At 42.6% G+C, this 20,652-nt stretch overlaps 2 protein-coding genes across 2 annotated transcripts in view; one reads left to right on the top strand and one right to left on the bottom strand.

Moving 5' to 3' along the window:
• bphl (biphenyl hydrolase like) overlaps nucleotides 1-10,212 on the top strand; it is a 40,701-nt gene extending 30,489 nt beyond the window's left edge. The window contains exons 6-7 of the mRNA XM_008116319.3: nucleotides 8,121-8,244; nucleotides 9,823-10,212. Coding sequence (XP_008114526.2) covers nucleotides 8,121-8,244; nucleotides 9,823-9,910 — 212 coding nt within the window. The 3' untranslated portion in view covers nucleotides 9,911-10,212. The remainder of the gene's footprint in view (nucleotides 1-8,120; nucleotides 8,245-9,822) is intronic.
• A 47-nt stretch (nucleotides 10,213-10,259) lies between these two features.
• Nucleotides 10,260-20,309, bottom strand: LOC100558358 (tubulin beta-1 chain). Its single transcript, XM_003224396.4, has 4 exons — nucleotides 20,152-20,309; nucleotides 17,005-17,113; nucleotides 15,085-15,195; nucleotides 10,260-12,811 (listed from the first exon to the last, which is right to left on the bottom strand). Exons 1-4 carry the CDS (start codon nucleotides 20,206-20,208, stop codon nucleotides 11,751-11,753), a joined length of 1,338 nt encoding a protein of 445 aa, XP_003224444.3. The 5' UTR covers nucleotides 20,209-20,309; the 3' UTR covers nucleotides 10,260-11,750.
• Between the last annotated feature and the right edge of the window lie 343 nt (nucleotides 20,310-20,652).

The following is a 20,652-nucleotide window of genomic DNA, read 5'->3' as shown; positions in this document are numbered from 1 at the left end:
CCAGATTGTAGAGTTTTTTAATGCTGGCTGCCAGGTTTTGTTCATTTTTATGGTTCTCAGGAACCCAATCTATGCCTCGCCGTCAGCATGCAGTGGCCGTTGAAGCCCCGCCCACCTAGCTATTGTCATCAAGTTTCCCGGAGGGCCTTTGCGCATGCGTGGTTAGTAATTCTTGGTTTTGGGATTTTTTCTGTAATTTGGATCTAATTTTATAGGGTTTTTTGATGGAAAGACATAGATTGGATGATTATGTCTTTTTGTGGCCAAATTTGGTGTGATTTGGTCTAGTGGTTTTGTTGTTTACTCCATGGGAATTATGCACATTACATTTATCTATATATATAAAAGAGTAATGAAATTTCATCCTAGGACAAAACAACAAAACTACACATCCCAGAAACACTAAACTTGGCAGCACAACCCCTCATCCATGCCTCTACGTTCATACAACAAAAATAAAATAAAAATAAAGTCCTAATTAGAGGGAGAGGAAGAATTGTTTTTATCCAATTGCTGCCAGTTAGAAGGCTAAGCTCCGTCCACTTGGTCTCCTAGCAACCCACTCAGCCCAGGGGACAGGCAGAGTTAGGCCTCACTTAGGCCTCTTCCACACTGCCTATAAAATACAGATTATCTGATTTTAACTGGATTATATGGCAGTGTAGACTCAAGGCCCTTCCACACAGCTATAGAACCCATTTATAATGGACTTAATGTAAGGTAAAACCTTTACCCTTTACGTTAACTACCACCAATCCCTCAATACTTTATTTCCCATACCAGCATACTTCGCCACAGCAACGCGTGGCTGAGCACAGCTAGTATATATATAAATGGCCTAGATGTCAGTCGATAATCCATGAGCATCAAACAATATTTAACTCGGGGATAGGGAAAATTAGGCCTGTTGGCTGCTTGCAGCCCCTGTAGCTATTTCTAAGGCCCTAAACTGCCATATAATCCAGATTATCAAAGCAGATAATTTGGATTTTATGTGGTAGTGTAAAAGGGGCCTAAAAAGCCAAAACTATGTATCAGTGTTCATCTTTAAAATAACTTTTGGATGACTCCAAACTGTATATCCATGTCCTCTATATGTCTTACAACCTTTGTACGTGACACAGTCTTTTAACCATAGAGGCAGGCTCATTCTTTCTTTCTTCTACACAGAAGCTACAGTCTCTCCAGTTTTCATTCTGGAATATAATGCACCTGTGCATTCAGTAGCTGTGTAGCAGAGGACATTTCGGTAGCTGTTGCTTATTACCTGGTTGTATAACAAGCAATGCCTGCTAAAATTCCCCCTCTCTAGTTTTCACTCTGGCAATTATATGCCACTACAGTGCATGGAAAAGAGTTGGCAGTTTACATTGGACATGCAGCAAGAAAGCACAGATTCATTACACATTCTCAGTGTATGACCCTGTTTTGAAAAATGGGAATCTTATGTGCATGGAATTTTTAAATATGGTAAGTATGCTGGCTAAAATGTTTTAGATTGGGAAAAAACCAGTCTGTTCCAGACAAAATTTAACCCAAGCTGCTTTCACAGAGTTGCACTGGCAGTTCATATGCAAATAAACGGAAATTTCAACAGCTCTGAAACTGGCTCTCCCCTTCCCATTAGCTTTGACCTACTCAAATGTGTACATTTCCCTAGTAGTTCTGTTTTTGAGTAAGTAAGCTTGTTGAAAAGCCTAGGAGGGAAAGGACACACTCTAATTGCTTATAAGGTGTGTTTTTTCCTTGTTCCAGTTTAAATACAAATTAATTTTCCCTGCGTATATTTTTCAGGCTGAGTCAATCATTACCTGTGCTAGTTAAAAAGCAATAACTGTTCAAGACTAATTTCTACATTTTCTACCAAGGACATCAAAAGTGCCTTTTGAATGGTAGGTGCTTTTCAGCATAGCAAAGACAAAGAGGTTAAATCAGTTAAGGACACAGAATTAGCATCAACAATAAGTGAAATTAGCAATTATCCACAACTTTGACATCTTGACCACACTCAATATGCAAGAAATACTAGTGCATATGTGTTCCTTTCGAAAAACTAACAAATCCTGATGTGTAATGATTCTGAACATGAAAAGAGTTATATTCATGGCATAAACTTTAAAACAATACCTAATGCACATTGGAAGTACCACTTGCATATTGGAACATTCTTTCCCGTGAATAGGTGTGCATCTTCACAATTCAGTAACATGGTTTTGTTACATTTCTGCAGTTCATGCACTTCTGAAATGTAGAATCCATTGCAATACAACTCCCATATCCATGGATCTAGCATCCATGGTTTCATGCATCAATGTCTATCAAAATACATCATCCCTAGGCATCTTCTAGGTCCTCCAGCACAACTCTGTGGTTTTCTCAGGCCAGAACTTCTTTATTCCAGTCAGGTTCGCTATTAAACATAGTTTTGCATGTCTATGCAAAATCAGGTTTCCCCTGACGTTAAGTCCAGTTGTGACCACTCTCTGGGGGTTGGTGCTCATCTCCATTTCTAAGCCAAAGAGTCAGTGTTGTCCATAGACATCTCCAGGTCATGTGGCCGGCATGACTGCATGGAGCGCTGTTACCTTCCCGCCGGAGCGGTACCTATTGATCTACTCACATTTGCACGTTTTCAAACTGCTAGGTTGGCAGGAGCTGGGCTAACAGCAGGCGCTCATTCCGCTCCCGGGATTTGAACCTGGGACCTTTCAGTCCGCAAGTTCAGCAGCTCAGCGCTTTAACACACTTCGCCACCGGGGCTCCCGCGGGTACCATACTATATTTTTAATGTATAGAACACAAAATGCCATATCAGTATCCATAGTAATATATATTTTATATGTTTAGCCTCTACCAAAATGTTTATAGCTTCTTGAGAAGTATAATAGATAACCCCAACATTATCTGAAGTTAAGGGGATACAACCTCTGCAAAAGTGGTAAATTCTAGAATAAAAAAAATTGTTCTGAAAGAATATTTTTCTAGAAATCTCTAGGGCCCCATTTTCACTGCCGTATAATATAATGGCAGTGTAGACTCATATAAATCCAGTTCAAAGCAGATAATCAGTGATCAGATACTGGTTTATATGGGAGTGTTGATCTAGTTTAGGTCCCCCACACAACTTAGTGCTCAACCATAAATTTACACTAGAGCAGTGGTTCTCAACCTGTGGGCCACGATCCAGCAGTGGGCTGCAAGAACAAAAATCTCGTCCGTAACCTCCTTCCTCTTTATTTATTTATTTTATTTCTACTTCTTTCCATAGAGCTGACCATTGTATTGGATAGACCACATCAGCTCTAGATTATTAAATATGGTTTTCTGTGATCAAAGAGATGGTAACTACTGGATGACATATGTTCTGTATCAGAAACTGGAGCTGATGTGATCTATCCAATGCAATTTTTTGAATCAGTACCCCAAATAACTAAACTGAATCTGAAGTTGACCAAAAACTGATTCGTAACCATTTTGGTACTAATGTTGGAGAGTGGTCCCTGGTCAAAGTGGTCCCTGGTCAAAAAAGGTTGGGAACCACTGCACTAGAAGATTTATAAATGTCTAGAGAAGTGTTCTCCAGGTCCTTGAGTGCAACCCAGTGGTCATTTTCTAGCAGAAATTTATTTATGATTATTCTCGGATTTGGTTAATATCTTTGGGCATCTCTAGGTCCTTGGGTTCAACCCTATAGTTAATTTCCAGCAGAGGTTGACAATAGAGTCACACTGGGAGACCTATGGATTTCTGGAGAGGACATATTAATTAAATCTGAAAATAATGAATTCCACAAAACCGAAACTTGCAGATGAAGCGGGCTTACTGTAAAAGAAAACTTTTTAACACTCACAAAAGCCAACTAAAGTAAAATGCTAGGCCAAAATGATAGAAACACTACAAACACAATTTCACTTAACCAGCCTCTCCAAGATTTCAGCAGACTTTTCATATGGAATCAGGTTGCTGCAACAGCGACTAAGCCAGCTAGACTCCAAACTGCTAGTCTTCTAAGTTGCCTCTGTGTCTGTCTATATGTCGTCTGTCTAATGGCATTGAATATTTGTCATGTATATGTGCATTGTGATCTGCCCTGAGTCCCCTTTGGGGTGAGAAGGGTGGAATATAAATACTGTAAATAAAAAATAAATACTGTAAATAAGGACTCATCTCAATATGACAAAAACACTGGGAAGTTGCAGTATTTGTTGCTATGGTTCTCGGGTATTTTAAAAATAACCATCTTTCTGTTATCCAGAACTACATTGTGGCACAAACTGCAATATTTGTTTCCACTATTAAATGGATTCCTTTCTCATTCATAGACATTCCAGAACAATATGTTCCTCTTTCTTTATACAAAAGCTTTATAGTGCTAAAACACATTAGTGAAATGGCACGTTTGTACTATAATTGTACATAAATAAATTGCACATTCAGAGAGGAGAAAATTTGCCCTTCAAACCAGAGGGGCAGTTTAGCAGACCATGTCCTGAATTTTTTTTTTTAAGTTAGAAGAGTCCTAGCTAATAAATGGTTACAATCAGTTCTCCAAAAGAATGGAATAAGTGGATGTAAAGGTAATAGCAACCAGCAAAACCCAAAGAACTTTTTCATAAGGACTTATACTTTCTGTAGATTTATCTGGAAATACCCTCGGACTCTTACAATGTTTTGTAAACCCATAAATAGTTTATTTTCTCTTGCTGTTCAATGCTACTACAGTAGAGTCTCACTTATGCAACATAAACGGGCCAGCAGAACGTTGGATAAGCGAATATGTTGGATAATAAGGAGAGATTATGGAGAAGCCTATTAAACATCAAATTAGGTTATGATTTTACAAATTAAGCACAAAACATCATGTTATACAACATATTTGACAGAAAAAGTAGTTCAATATGCAGGAATGCTACGTAGTAATTACTGTATTTACGAATTTAGCATCAAAATATCACGATGTATTGAAAACATTGACTACAAAAATGCGTTGGATAATCCAGAATGTTGGATAAGCGAATGTTGGATAAGTGAGACTCTACTGTACTGTATATAGTTTCATGGTTGTTTTTGAAGACATACCTTGTTCACAAGGAGCTACATTTTTAACCAAGTATTGTTATGTCCACAAAGCCCTCTTTCCTCCTCATCTTCTGTCTTTCCGAAATATTTTTAGCGCCATTGATACTGGAAGACTGAGAGGACAGAAGAAGCTCTAGACCAGTGGTTCTCAACCTGTGAGTCCCCAGGTGGTTTGGGCTACAACTCCCATAAATCCTAGCCAGTTTACCAGCTGTTAGGATTTATGGGAGTTGAAGACCAAAACATCTGGGGACCCACAGGTTGAGAACCACTGCTCTAGACATTTGTTGTTAGGTTGCAGCAGCATGTGTGTATGTAATAATGTTGCAATAAATATAGCAGTATTCTTCTAGCCAATGTTACCATAACTAACTAGAACAGGCAAGGTAATAATAATCAGCATCAGCACCATCTTTATTTTTATCCCGCCCCTCTCCAAACAGGACTCGGGATAGCTTACAAAAAGTAGAAACACAGTGCAGAACACAAATTACAAGGTAATACACAAATGATAATAACAAAAAACCAAACAAAAAATTAACCATAATATAAAAACCAAACCAAAAAATAAAAAAACATAATACATAAGGACAATATCAAAAGACCCCACAGACTTGACAGTTGACTCCAGATTCCCTTCTTGAGTGCACAAACAGCAAAACAGAGAAAAGGGGGAGTAAATAAGCCTGCCTCATCACCTTCCCCAAGTATGTCTACATTTGAATTACAAATATAAAAATATATTACTGTAAAAGCCGAAAAGCTAATCTTCACATGACGTGGATTGACTACAAAAAGGCCTTTGACTCACTCCCACACAGCTGGATCATCAAGTGCCTGGACACCATCGGGATTAGTAAAAACGTTGGCACCTTCATTGAAAACATGATGGAGCACTGGAAAACTGAACAGTTTGTTGGAAATGAAAGCTATGGACTTGTCAACATCAGGAGAGGAATTTTCCAGGGAGACTCATTGTCCCCTCTGCTTTTCATTATTGCCATGATCCCTCTGTCAACAGTCTTACAAAAAACAAATCTCGGCTATCAAACATCTAAGAATTCTCACAAAATTTCGCATCTGATGTACATGGATGACCTGAAGCTGTATGGGAAAACGGAAACTGAAATCCAGTCTCTGACTAACACTGTCCGAATTTTTAGCACTGATATCAGCATGGAGTTTGGCTTGGACAAATGTTCGACAGTGGCATTGTAGAAGGGAAAAATCATTGAAAGTGAGGGCATAAATATGTCTAATGGCCAAACAATAAAGTGTCACCAGCCAGAGGCCTATAAATATCTGGGCATACTACAGCTGGACAACATCAAGCATGAACATGTGAAAACTGTGGTCAGCAAAGAATACACACAAAGGGTCAGAAAAATTCTCAAAAGCAAGCTCAATGGAGGCAACACCATCAAGGCCATAAACACCTGGGCCATACCTGTCATAAGATATACTGCTGGCATCATAAACTGGACACAGATGGAACTGGACAATTTGGACAGAAAAACAAGAAAACTCATGACCATTCATCATTCACTGCACCCTTGCAGTGATGTTGACCGGCTGTATCTGCCTAGAAGATCAGGGGGCAGAGGACTCTTACAAGTAAAACAAGCAGTCAAAGAAGAAGAACATGCCCTGGCAGAATATGTAAAGCAAAGTGAAGAACCTGCTTTGATTGAAGTCAAAAATCAGAAACTCCTCAAAGCACAGCAGACAAAAAACCAGTACAAGAAAGCCACACTACAAACTAGAGCTGACAGCTGGCACAACAAAACATTGCATGGAAAGTTGCTTGACAAAATTGAAGGAAAAGCTGATAAGGAGAAGACCTGGCTCTGGCTCACAAATGGGACCCTGAAGAAGGAGACAGAAGGCCTGATCCTTGCAGCCCAGGAGCAAGCCATCAGAACAAATGCAATTAAAGCCAAGATCGAAAAATCAGCTGATGACCCAAAGTGCAGACTGTGCAAGGAAACCGACGAAACCATTGATCATATCCTCAGCTGCTGTAAGAAAATTGCACAGACAGACTACAAACAGAGGCACAACTATGTGGCCCAAATGATTAATTGGAACTTATGCCTCAAGTACCACCTGCCAGCAGCAAAGAACTGGTGGGATCACAAACCTGCAAAAGTATTGGAAAATGAGCACGCAAAAATACTGTGGGACTTCCGAATCCAGACTGACAAAGTTCTGGAACACAACACACCAGACATCACAGTTGTGGAAAAGAAAAAGGTTTGGATCATTGATGTCACCATACCAGGTGACAGTCGCATCGACGAAAAACAACAGGAAAAACTCAGCCGCTATCAGGACCTCAAGATTGAACTTCAAAGACTCTGGCAGAAACCAGTGCAGGTGGTCCCGGTGGTGATGGGCACATTGGGTGTCGTGCCAAAAGATCTCAGCCAGCATTTGGAAACAATAGACATTGACAAAATTACGATCTGCCAGCTGCAAAAGGCCACCCTACTGGGATCTGCGCGCATCATCCGAAAATACATCACTCAGTCCTAGACACTTGGGAAGTGTTTGACTTGTGATTTTGTGAAACGAAATCCAGCATATCTATCTTGTTTGCTGTGTCATACTTATAATAATAATAAAATGTGGAAATTCACATAATAAATAAACGAAATTCAGCATATACATCTCATTTGCTGTGTCATACTATGTCTTTGTGTCAACAATAATGTGGAAATTGTTAAAAGAAAGTCAACCCTGGATTCATTTTGGGATAAACCCTCAAGTGCTCCTTGGAAGGTTTGAAATTGTCTTGTTTGCTTATGCAAGGCTTACCTGGTCATGTTGTTTCATTTCATATATGCATATTGTTACATAGTTTTAAATAAAAAGTTTGCTGGAACATATTGAATTGCCTTTGGAGAGTGTAGGAACCTATCCCTATTCTTGTTGTTTCTGTTTCTGGTAAACATTTCTTTTAAATAAAAAATGTCCAGGAATACAGCAACTTCATTAACTGAGCTATGTATGCATGTTTTGTCATTTATCTCCCATCACAGGTAGCATCTGTCAATCTGTATTGCCTCATATTAAGTGCCCAACCTTAATACTACATGGGGAGAAAGATCCGTTGGTACCACGTGCTCACCCAGAGTATCTTCACAAGCATATCATAGGTTCACAGTGAGTCACTTTTTAAAGTCTTCTGGACTTATGTAAATATTTCAGTTGTTAACATTTTGAACTTCTTGCACTGATAAAAAATAACCATGTTGCCATTATGTCATCCTTTAAGGAATGAGTCACAGGAAGATACTTTTTTCTTGGTTAAAACAAGGCCGTAATCCAAGCGTGATTGTGTTTGTTCCCATGTTATTTTTTAAAGAAATGGGCTGTATTTCTCTCTAGTTATCCTGGACAATACAGCAAAATATCTTAGGCTCATCATACTAACTTATACTAACGTAAGCTCACTGAATTAATTATTTTAAAATTGTCATCTTTTTTGGGGGGATTAAGAAGGGGATTTAGGCTGTTTCCATATATAAAGGTTTCCACTTGACATTAAGTCCGACTCTGGGGGTTAGTGCTCATCTCATTCTAAGCCGCAGAGCCGGTGTTGTCCGTAGACATCTCCAAGGTCATGTGGCTGGCATAACTGCATGGAGTTCCGTTACTTTCCAGATGGAGCAGTACCTATTGATCTACTCACATTTGCATGTTTTCAAACTAAATGTGGGAGCTCACCCCACTCCATAGATTCAAACTGCCGAGCTTTCAGTCAGGAAGTTCGGCAGCTTAGCAGTTTAACCCACTGCATCAATGCCCAGTCCCTAGGTCGCCATATAGTACTCTGTTCTCTGAACCTCATCCATTTCTCCAGCCCTATCGTACATTGTTTTGCACTTTCCCATGCCTGACCTTTTTATAGCCAGGTCACACCCATTTTTGTAATTATGGTCATTGGCTTTTGTTGAACACCGTCTGATAGAGCCTCAGTGCTGCTGATTTTTCTCTTATTTTAATTGCGCTTATACAGATTGTTGTATTTTACTTTGTTATTATTTTATTTCAGTGATGGTTTTGTTTTAATTGCTTGCTTTTATGTCTGCTGGACTTTCTGTCCCATATGTGAGCCGCCCCAAGTCCCTTTGGGGAGATGATGGTGGGGTATAAAAATTAAGTTAATATGATAGACTTAATATAATAATAACATACTAATGTAAGCTCACTGAATTAATTCCTGTTAAATTGTCATCTGTTCTATTTGGAATTAGGAAAAGAATTTAGGCTGTTTCCATAGGTAAAGGTAAAGGTTTCCCCTTGACATTAAGTCTAGTCAAATCCGACTCTGGGTGGTGGTGCTCATCTCCATTTCAGTGTTGTCCGTAGATGCCTCCTAGATCATGTGGCCAGCATGACTGCATGGAGTGTTATCTTCCCACCGGAGCAGTACCTATTGATCTACCCACATTTGCATGTTTTTGAATTACTAACTTAGCAGAAGCTGGGGCTAACCATGGGAGCTCTCCCCATCTCGTGGATTCGAACTACCAACCTTCCGATCAACAAGTTTTGCAGCTTAGTGATTTAACCTGCAGTGCCACAGCAGCCCCAACCTTGAAGTCATTTCTGCCTATTTCAGTTCCATTATGGTAACTTGGTTTCATGAACAGATTAGTTGTGCAATATTTAATGTAACGAATAAGTAAAGAATTGTTCCCTGCACTCCTGAACTGATTCAGAGTTTATATTTTGCAGGTTACGTTTTGTGCCTGAAGGAAAACATAATCTGCACCTACGATTTGCAGAAGAATTTAACAAAGCGGTGGAAAAGTTCCTTCTATAAAGCTGCCAAGTTTGCCTAAGGATTAAGAGGCTAGTTCTCAAGGGACTGCCTGGCTGAGAGTTCGAAACCCCCAAAATGTCCCTTCTATAAAGCATTGCTATTAAATGCTTGCCAAACACTTGTGTGTTCATAATCATAGTAGCAGGGATGGGATGGAAAGGGAACCAAATTTCTCTGTGTTCTTATTGTCCCCAAATTATAACATACCTCTGTGCCAGCAGTTTTCCTATATGAAGAAATATTCCCCGTGTGGTTTTTTAACTTATACTAAATGAGGATTAAAGCCTACCATTGCTTAACAAGGACTCCTGTGTTAATTAGCAACGCCGCAATAATTAAGAGACCAGGACCAATTGTAATAAATATTTTATTGCCAAGATCCATCTTGAAGAAAAACAGAAATCATTGTTCAGAATGCATGCCTTTATATAGAGTCCTCAAACATGAACACCACACAAAAGCCGCTGTATAGTTTAATTTCCTGACAGACATCTTTGATGAGTTTACACAATGCACAAAAGAATGCCAGCATCACACACTGCCACAGAAAGCATGCGTCGTCATTGCTATCAGAATCCATGCCTACTCTATTTGCATTCTAGCGGCTGATGTGCCCACCCCCTCCAACACCCACCCCACCAGACCGTACATATTTCTCCATCCTCTAAAAGTAGTAAGATCTAAGCTAGATCCAGCTTTACATCGAAAAACTAACAGGCAGACATGAGATCAGAAATATATCCTAACTGTTGGACTGAAAGATAGCTCCTAACTGTACAACCCAGCGATGAGGGTCCTGCCCTAAAAGACATTTTCCCACAAAACATACTGCATACTTGGGACACAATATTGCAAATATAAAAACACTCTGCATTGTGAGAACCCAAGGAAGACAAGGGGGGAGGAGGCAAAATATTCATACCATAAATCTGTGCAGTTCTGCAGCACGGATAGGAGCCATGTAGCCATAAGGGTGCTGCATTACAATTTTCATTAGCTCTAGCAAATGATCGGAGTTGCTCAAAAGGCTCAAACAGCCCTTGCCCCTGCTGTAATTATAGTTTCTTGATCCTTGCAAAATCTATTCCATTGTTGTGAATGGGAGAATGCACTGCTTCACAATCTAATGCATCCAGGAATTCTACTTTCCAGGAGAACAGTGGTTCTCAATCTGTGAGTCCCCAGGTATTTTGGCATACAACTCCCAGAAATCCCAGCCAGTTTACCAGCTGTTCGGATTTCTGGGAGTTGAAGGCCAAAACATCTGGGGACCCACAGGTTGAGAACCACTGCAGTAGAGGAAAAACAGTTTAGCCACTACATTTTATTGTAAAGCAGCTGATATAGTCCCCTTATTTTTAAGATCTCTATTAAAATCTCTGCAATATAACTTCTAATGCCAGCAATACAAGAACAAGATATTGCTTAATCCCAGCAGTTAATTTCTAAGATTTAAGAATTATTTTAGTTATTTCTAGACTACCAAGACAGTCACTGAAGTACGAGGACAAATTCATATCACCTATATGACTTTTTCATTTGTTAAATCTCATTCTAGAGCAGTGTTTTCATTTTTTGGATTCTCCAAATGTTTTAGAACTCTCAGAATCCCTGACTTTTAACCAAGAGATCGAGGGAATCTGGAAGTTGGCAAACCACTGCTCTAGATCACATGATCCTGAAAATTAATGTATGAATAAACATTGGACTTACATGAGGATCGCAAAAACAGTTGCTAGAGGTGAGAATTTAAAAAATCAATACAAATTATAAATGAAAAAGCATGCACCAGTAGAGTTAAACAGACTGCATCCCAAACACTACTAAACCAACTTCAATCCTAAGCTTCGTCTTCTTCGCCCTCCTCCTCAAATTCACCCTGCTCATCAGCAGTAGCATCTTGATATTGTTGGTATTCGGACACCAGGTCGTTCATGTTGCTCTCGGCTTCCGTGAACTCCATTTCATCCATGCCCTCACCGGTGTACCAATGCAAGAAGGCCTTGCGCCGGAACATGGCTGTGAACTGCTCTGAGATCCTCTTGAACAGCTCTTGGATGGCTGTGCTATTACCAATGAATGTGGCGGACATTTTGAGGCCTCGTGGCGGGATGTCGCATACGGCCGTCTTCACGTTGTTGGGGATCCATTCCACAAAGTAGCTGCTGTTCTTGTTCTGGATGTTGAGCATCTGCTCATCCACTTCCTTCATGGACATCCTGCCTCGGAAGATGGCCGCCACAGTCAGATAGCGTCCGTGGCGTGGGTCGCAGGCCGCCATCATGTTTTTAGAATCAAACATCTGCTGGGTGAGCTCTGGCACCGTCAGGGCCCGGTACTGCTGGCTGCCGCGGCTGGTCAGCGGAGCAAAGCCCGGCATGAAGAAATGCAAGCGAGGGAAAGGCACCATGTTGACCGCCAGCTTGCGAAGATCTGCATTGAGTTGTCCGGGGAACCGGAGGCAGGTGGTGACCCCGCTCATGGTGGCCGAGACCAAGTGGTTGAGATCCCCGTAGGTCGGCGTGGTGAGCTTCAGTGTGCGGAAGCAGATGTCATAGAGAGCCTCATTGTCAATACAGTAGGTTTCGTCTGTGTTCTCCACCAGCTGGTGGACGGAGAGGGTGGCATTGTATGGCTCAACCACTGTGTCCGACACCTTGGGTGAGGGCATTACGCTGAAGGTGTTCATGATCCTGTCGGGATACTCCTCCCTGATCTTGCTGATGAGGAGGGTGCCCATCCCAGAGCCGGTGCCACCGCCCAGCGAATGGGTGAGCTGGAAGCCCTGAAGGCAGTCGCAGCTCTCGGACTCCTTCCTGACCACATCCAGCACAGCGTCCACCAATTCGGCACCCTCTGTGTAGTGGCCTTTGGCCCAGTTGTTCCCAGCACCACTCTGACCTATCAGAAAAGCAGAAGCACAGGTTATAAAGCTCCTCTTTAATTGTCTACAGTGATGATAAAATAATTTTCCATTGCTGGCCTAGGAAACTTTGTAGATTTAGGTAAAGGTTTCCCTTACGTTAAGTCCAGTCATGTCTGACTCTGGGGGTTGGTGCTCATCTCCATTTCTAAGCCGAAGAGCCGGCGTTGTCTGTAGATACCTCCAAGGTCATGTGGCCACTGGCATGACATGGCATGGAGCGCTGTTACCTTCTCGCCGGAGCAGTACCTATTGATCTACTCACATTGGCATGTTTTCGAACTGCTAGGTTGGCAGGAGCTAACAGGAGCTGGAGCTAACAGCGGCTGCTCCCACCGCTCCCGGGGTTTGAACCTGGGACCTTTCGGTGTGCAAGTTCAGCAGCTCAGTGCTTTAACACACTTCGCCACCGGGGATCCTTTGTAGATTTAACTAACTTTAAAAAAATCTAGAGATGTTGAGTTTCCTTCATCTTTTCGATCATCTGATGGCAGAATCAAAGAGTGGGTTTAGAGATATTTCTTGTGCCAGAGAACAAAATAGAAAAATAAATTGGCACCAACCAAGCCCATAGCCAGGATTTTGATTTGGGGGGTGGGGTGGGGTGGGACTTTGGTTTGGGGGGGGGGGCTGAGTCTGAGTGAGAGATGATCTACCCTACCAAACCTTTCGTATCATTATCCCAATACCCCCATGTATATGGGATATATTGAGCATGGTGATCAGATCATGATATGAATAAACATAACAGTTTAAATAATAAATGTAAGGCTTTCTCATGGACCACCCTGAGAATTTCGGGGGGGGGGGGGGGGCTGAAGCCCCTCGACACCCCCCCCCCCCAGCTACATGCCTGGCACCAACAGTTGTCAGATTGCCTTTCCCAACAGATTTCACTAGCTTGGGGCAAGATGATAAGCAAGATGGTTTGTCCATCCACAAATAACCCCACTCTTAATATAATCTATGTCAAGTTAGCCTCTAGGTAAAGGTAAAGGTTTCCTCTGACGTTAAGTCCAGTCATGTCTGACTCTGGGGGTTGGTGCTCATCTCCATTTCTAAGCCGAAGAGCCGGCATTGTCCGTAGACATCTCCAACGTCATGTGGCCGGCATGACTGCATGGAGCACCGTTACCTTTCCGCCAGAGCGGTACCTATTGATCTACTCATGTTTGCATGTTTTTGAACTAATAGATTGGCAGGAGAGAAAAAAAGTGAGAGAATTGGCCGTCTGCAAGGACGTTGCCCAGGGGATGCCCGGATGTTTTTGATGTTTTACCATCCTTGTGGGAGGCTTCTCCCATGTCCCCGCATGGAGCTGGGGCTGATAGAGGGAGCTCATCCGCGCTCTCCCCAGGTTGGATTCGAACCTGGCAGCTTTCAGGTCAGCAACCCAACCTTCAAGTCACGAGGCTTTTATCCCCTAGGCCACCAGAGCCTCTAGCTGCACCACATTTCTGCTAGCTAGGCCATAGGCTTGTGCAATTCAGTTGGAGGGCAATCCATTTTTGGAATCCGAATTTCTTTGGGTGCCCAGATCCATTTTTGGGAGTCTCCCTAATATCGGCTAATGGAAAAATCTATTTTCGGTTGGGCTGCCGAAACTTCCAGGAAGATCTAGCCTATTGGCGGCAATGGGGAACTTACAAGGCTTCCCTTTTCAGTTCCTGGGATCCTTCCATCTCTAGAGCCAGGACGCAACTGAGAGCAATGGAGGCGCTTTCCCCATTAAATAGACACAGCTTGTGTAAGACAAGTCACAGCGTTCTTCTATTCTGATTGGCCCAAAAGGCAGGGCTCACAGGGAAACCCCGTGGAAGCACACGGCAACCTCTTCGTATGCCACATGATGCCGAATAGGGGAGGAGGAGCCGTGACCGGCTGCTGCATGGCCCGTTACGACCAGCTGAACAAGCCGGATTGGCCGAAGGGAACCAACCAAACTAAATCTGTGCACAAGCCTACTAGGCCATCAATGCTCAGGTTCTTCTTCCTATATTGTCATTCACAGTTTATATTTATGGTCACAAAAAAGCTGAATTAATAGGATTATTCAAACACTACTTATGATAAATGAACTTAGGTGTCTACTACATATCCAGATATGCCTGTGTTTCTGAATTTCATGCATAAAAAGTGGATAGAACATTTGGAACAAGTAACTGTCTGTCCTTTTACCAGAGCTAGTTGAGATAAAATTTGACACAAGGCAAGATGTATGATTGCAGGCACTAAAAGAAGAACTACGTACCGAAGACAAAGTTGTCAGGCCTAAAGATCTGGCCAAAAGGTCCAGACCTGACTGAGTCCATTGTTCCAGGCTCCAAGTCAACAAGGATGGCACGTGGAACATACTTGTTTCCTGTGGGGGGAAAACAGAAGCCAGGCTTGTAGGCATAGCAGCCTTATTAGGTACTTCTTTATTTATGTATTTACAGTATTTATATTCCGCCCTTCTCACCCCGAAGGGGACTCAGGGCGGATCACATTACACATATAAGGCAAACATTCAGTGCCTTTAACATAGAACAAAGACAAGACAAACATAGACTCCGAGCTGGCCTCGAACTCATGACCTCTTGGTCAGAGTAATTTGTTACAGCTGGCTGCAGCTGGCTGGCTGCTCACCAGCCTGCGCCACAGCCCGGGCCTTATCAAGAACCATGTTCATGACAATATCACCATTAATCTAAAAAAAAGGGACCTTAAAAACTTAGTAAAATGTAGAATAACATGAGGTCTTATATATAAACAATACATTTGGTATATTACTCCTAACTTCAGTTAGGGGAATCCCTTGTTGGGATGTGTTAGCTGGCCCTGATTGTTTCCTGTCTGGAATTCCCCTGTTTAGAGTGTTGTTCTTTATTTATGATCCTGATTTTAGAGTTTTTTAAATACTGGTAGCCAGATTTTGTTCATTTTCATTGTTTCCTCCTTTCTGTTGAAATTGTCCACAATGAAGCCACTGAAATCCACAAGCATGTGGACAATTTCAACAGAAAGGAACAAACCATGAACATGAACAAAATCTGGCTCCCAATGTTAAAAAAAAACCCCTCTAAAATCAGGACAGTAAATAAACAACGACACCCTGAAAATGGGAATTCAAGATATGAAACAATCAGGGCTAGCTTTTTTTTTCGTGTCAGGAGCAAAAGGAGTTGCTTCTGGAGTGAGAGAATTGGTTGTCTGCAAGGACATTGCCCAGGGGACGCCTGGATGTTTTTGATGTTTTACCATCCTTGTGGGAGACTTCTTTCATGTCCCCGCATGGAGCTGGAGCTGATAGAGGGAGCTCATCTGCACTCTCCCTGGGTGGGATTCGAACCTGGCAGCCTTCAAGTCAGCAACCCAACCTTCAAGTCACAAGGCTTTTATCCCCTGGGCCACTGGAGGCTCCATCAGGGCTAGCTAACACTTCCCAACAAAGGATTATCTCAGGCTGAAAACAGCCAGGTTTTGAAGCTACAAGGCTTTTCAATGCTAATCAAGGTGATTAATTGCAACATTCACACTTGCCTCCAACAGACAAGAGTTTTTTCTCCCACCCTCGATATATTGCTTAGTTTCTAATATACCTCACAACCTCTGAGTATGCCTGCCATAGATGTGGGCGAAACGTCAAGAGAGAATAATTAATTGCAACAATCAGGGCCCAATGTTTAAAAAACTCTAAAATCAGGACAGTAAATAAAGAACAACACTCAAAAGACAGGGGAATTTCAGATAAGAAACAATCAGGGCCAGTTAACACCACCCAACAAAGGATTCCCCCAGCAACCAGGCTTTGAAGCTTCAAGGCTATTCAATGCTAATTAAGCTGGCCAATTGCAACATTTGCACTTGCCTCAAGCAGACAAGAGTTCTTTCTCCCAGCCTGGGTGTTTCACAGATAGATATACAGCCTGGAAAACCCACAGCAACCCAGTGATTCTGGCTATGAAAGCCTTTGGAAGTGAACTCCAAAATAACTTCGCTTCAAGGTTGCTGTAAGTCTGAAACAATAACCAGGTTGTCATAAAAACCAGTTCTCTGACACCCCCCCCCCCTCCCCCACCACCACCATTGGCCCTATCTGAATTGTTCTACCCAATTTCTGTAGTGACATGCCTTGAAGGAAACCCACAAATGGAGGGACACTTTAATTGCAAGTGGTGCTATTTATTACCGGCAGCTTCGTTGTAATAGACGCTGATTCGCTCCAGCTGCAGGTCAGCTTCTCCTTGGTAGCTGCCAGTGGGATCGATGCCGTGCTCATCACTGATGACTTCCCAGAACTACAATAGAATTCGAGAGCCATGAGCTGCCAAAAGATGCCAAGGAAGCCGACCTGACCCACGCCACACCCAACCATGCCCTCCCTCCTTGCAAAGATGCCATGCTGCAAAGCTGCCCAACCCAATGCCTTCCAGCTCTGCTGGACGACTTCAAAGAGGGAAACCACAAGGGTGGAAAGTCTATAGGAGGCCAGCTGACCTATTCATCTACCTTACTTTTCACTTCATCACACTGAGATTTCAGCTGTTACGTGTCTTCAGTTCCGGAAGCAGGGAGGGAAAGTGGCTATGCTCTTTCTCTCTCTTGGCTGCCCCACAGAGAAAGGTGTGTACCTTGGGAAACTATAACTCCCAGGACTGCATAGAATGCAGCTATGGTATTTAAAGTAAGTTCCGGCTACATTCGTTCCATAATGTAAATGCACCAAGAGAAGGGTATGGACCTTGGAAAACTATGACTCCCAGGAATTCACAGAATGGAGACATGGCATAATAACAATAACAACAACAGTAATAATAATGGCATTTTATTTAATGGCATTTAAAATGGGTCCCGGCTGCATTTATTCTCCAGTGCAGATGCATCCAGAGAAAGGTATGGACCTTGGGAAACTATAGCTCCCAGGACCACATACTATGAAGCTATGGTATTTAAAGTGGGCTGCAAGAGCATTCATTTCATATTGTAAATACTCCAAGAGAAGAGTATAGGGACCTTGGGAAACTATAACTCCCAGGACTGCACACCATGGAGACATGGTATATTAATAATACTGGTGTTTAAAATGGGTTCCAACTGCATTTATTCTCTAGTGCAGATGCATCCAGAGAAGAGTGTGGACTTTGGGAAACTATCGCTTCCAGGACCACATAGTATGAAGCTATGGTATTTAAAGTGGGGTCCAAGAGCATTCATTCCATAGCGTAAATGCACCAAGAGAAGGATATAGGGACCTTGGGAAACTAACTCCTAGGACTGCACAACATGGAGACATCGTATTTTAATAATAATACTGCCATTTAAAATAGGTTCCAACTGCATTTATTCTCCAGTGCAGATGCATCCAGAGAAGAGTATGGATCTTGGGAAACTATAGCTCTGAGGACCACATAGGATGAGGCTATGGTATTTAACGTGGGGATAAAGAACATTCAGTCCATAGTGTAAATGCACCAAGAGAAGGGTATGGACCTTGGGAAACTATGACTCCCAGGACTGCACAGCATGGAGACATGGTATAATAATAGTAATAGTAATAGTAATAGGAAGAAGAAGAAGAAGAAGAAGAAGAAGAAGAAGAAGACGACGACGACAATGACGACAACTCTGGCCAAAACCAGTCCATGTGGTCCCGGTGGTGATGGGCACACTGGGTGCTGTGCCAAAAGATCTCAGCCGGCATTTGGAAACAACAGACATTGACAAAATTACGATCTGCCAACTGCAAAAGGCCACCCTACTGGGATCTGCAGACATCATCCGAAAATGCATCACACAGTTCTAAATGCTAAATGTAAATAATGCTCTATCTTACACTTGAAGCCAAACTAATGTGATGAGAACTCCGGGTTTTAAGTGTAGCACTCAGTGGAATTTAATCAATGTGATGAAGTGGGCCTTTATCATCCCTAAAAAAGCACCAACAGGTGTCTGGAAAGTAGTAGTAGTAGTAGTAATAATAATAATAATAATAAAAGCTGATAAGGAGAAGACTTGGCTATGGCTCACGAATGGGACCCTGAAGAAGGAGACAGAAGGCCTGATCCTTGAAACCCAGGAGCAAGCCATCAGAACAAATGCAATTAAGGCCAAGATTGAAAAATCAGCTGATGACCCAAAATGCAGACTGTGCAAGGAAACCGAAGAAACCATTGATCATATCCTCAGCTGCTGTAAGAAAATTGCACAGACAGACTACAAGCAGAGGCACAACCATGTGGCCCAAATGATTCATTGGAACTTATGCCTCAAGTACCACCTCCCAGCAGTAAAGAACTGGTGGGATCACAAACCTGCAAAAGTATTGGAAAATGAACACGCAAAAATACTGTGGGACTTCCGAATCCAGACTGACAAAGTTCTGGAACACAACACAGCAGACATCACAGTTGTGGAAAAGAAAAAGGTTTGGATCATTGATGGTGCCATCCCAGGTGACAGTCGCATTGACGAAAAACAACAGGAAAAACTCAGCCGCTATCAGGACCTCAAGATTGAACTTCAAAGACTCTGGCAGAAACCAGTGCAGGTGGTCCCGGTGGTGATGGGCACACTGGGTGCGGTGCCAAAAGATCTCAGCCGGCATTTGGAAACAATAGGCATTGACAAAATTACGATCTGCCAACTGCAAAAGGCCACCCTACTGGGATCTGCGCGCATCATCCGAAAATACATCACACAGTCCTAGACACTTGGGAAGTGTTTGACTTGTGATTTTGTGAAACGAAATCCAGCATATCTATCTTGTTTGCTGTGTCATACAATAATAATAATAATAATAATAATAATAATTTGTGGGAGTGGCCAGAGGGCGGGCTGGGCACGATATCATTAAATCCAGAGAAATGGTTGGCGTCCTTGCGTGTTGCCATTGAGCTTTGTGATCTTCCCTTCCCACTCACGCTTTCTGACACGGTGGCAGGAAGACAGGTTTCTTCCATCCCCTATCAAAAGGGCGAGGCACCCAGGAGCCAGAGTTGCTCTCATACAAATACATGAGAATTTAGGCATAGGAGAAAAGACAATGGTGTGGCTCTCAAAGTGGAGCTCGAAGGAGGCCCTAATTGTAGCGTCAGTACAAAGCTATGGGAGGAACGAGGAAGAAAACTCCACAAAAGGACACAAAGCCACGCGTGATTGTGGGGAAACGCTCTCCCAAGCTTTGTTAGAAACTATCTCTTATCTCCAGCCTAGGAAAATGGAGGATGCCGCTAGCGCCTCACGCCCACCCGTGCTCAACAATGGAAGCGGCTTCATTTCACGCGTGGCTCTTTTCCACGCGTGGCTCTTTTCCACGCGTATTCTCCCCCCATAGTACCTTGGCTCCTATCTGGTTCCCGCACTGGCCGGCTTGGATGTGTACAATCTCCCGCATGGCGGCTCTGTCTCCGGTTCTCACAACACTCGCGTTTGCAGGTGGGAGTGGGTGGACCCGCTCCCCGCCCCGGCTATTTATGAGGATGCCATTCCCTCCGCGCAGGCGCACTACGAGGCGGGGCCAAAGGGAGTGAGTTCTGCGGCAGCATTGTCTTTTTAGAGGAGGCTCAGGAAGCAAGGAGGATTTTTCCTCGCCCCTCCCCTCCCCACTCGGGAAACTGGGCGTGGGAGCGCAGCCCCATTCATAAGGACCTTTCTCCAAGAGGAGAATAATAATAATAATAATAATCATCATCATCATCATCATCACCATCACACAGTCCTAGACACTTGGGAAGTGTTCAACTTGTGATTTTGTGAAACAAAATCCAGCATATCTATCTTGTTTGCTGTGTAATAATAATAATAATAATAATAATAATAATAATAATAATAATAATAA

Source organism: Anolis carolinensis, chromosome 4, assembly GCF_035594765.1.
Source record: "Anolis carolinensis isolate JA03-04 chromosome 4, rAnoCar3.1.pri, whole genome shotgun sequence".
Taxonomy (NCBI): Eukaryota; Metazoa; Chordata; class Lepidosauria; order Squamata; family Dactyloidae; genus Anolis; species Anolis carolinensis.
Note: the sequence above shows the minus strand (reverse complement) of the source record. Positions and strands in the feature narration are given on the sequence as shown.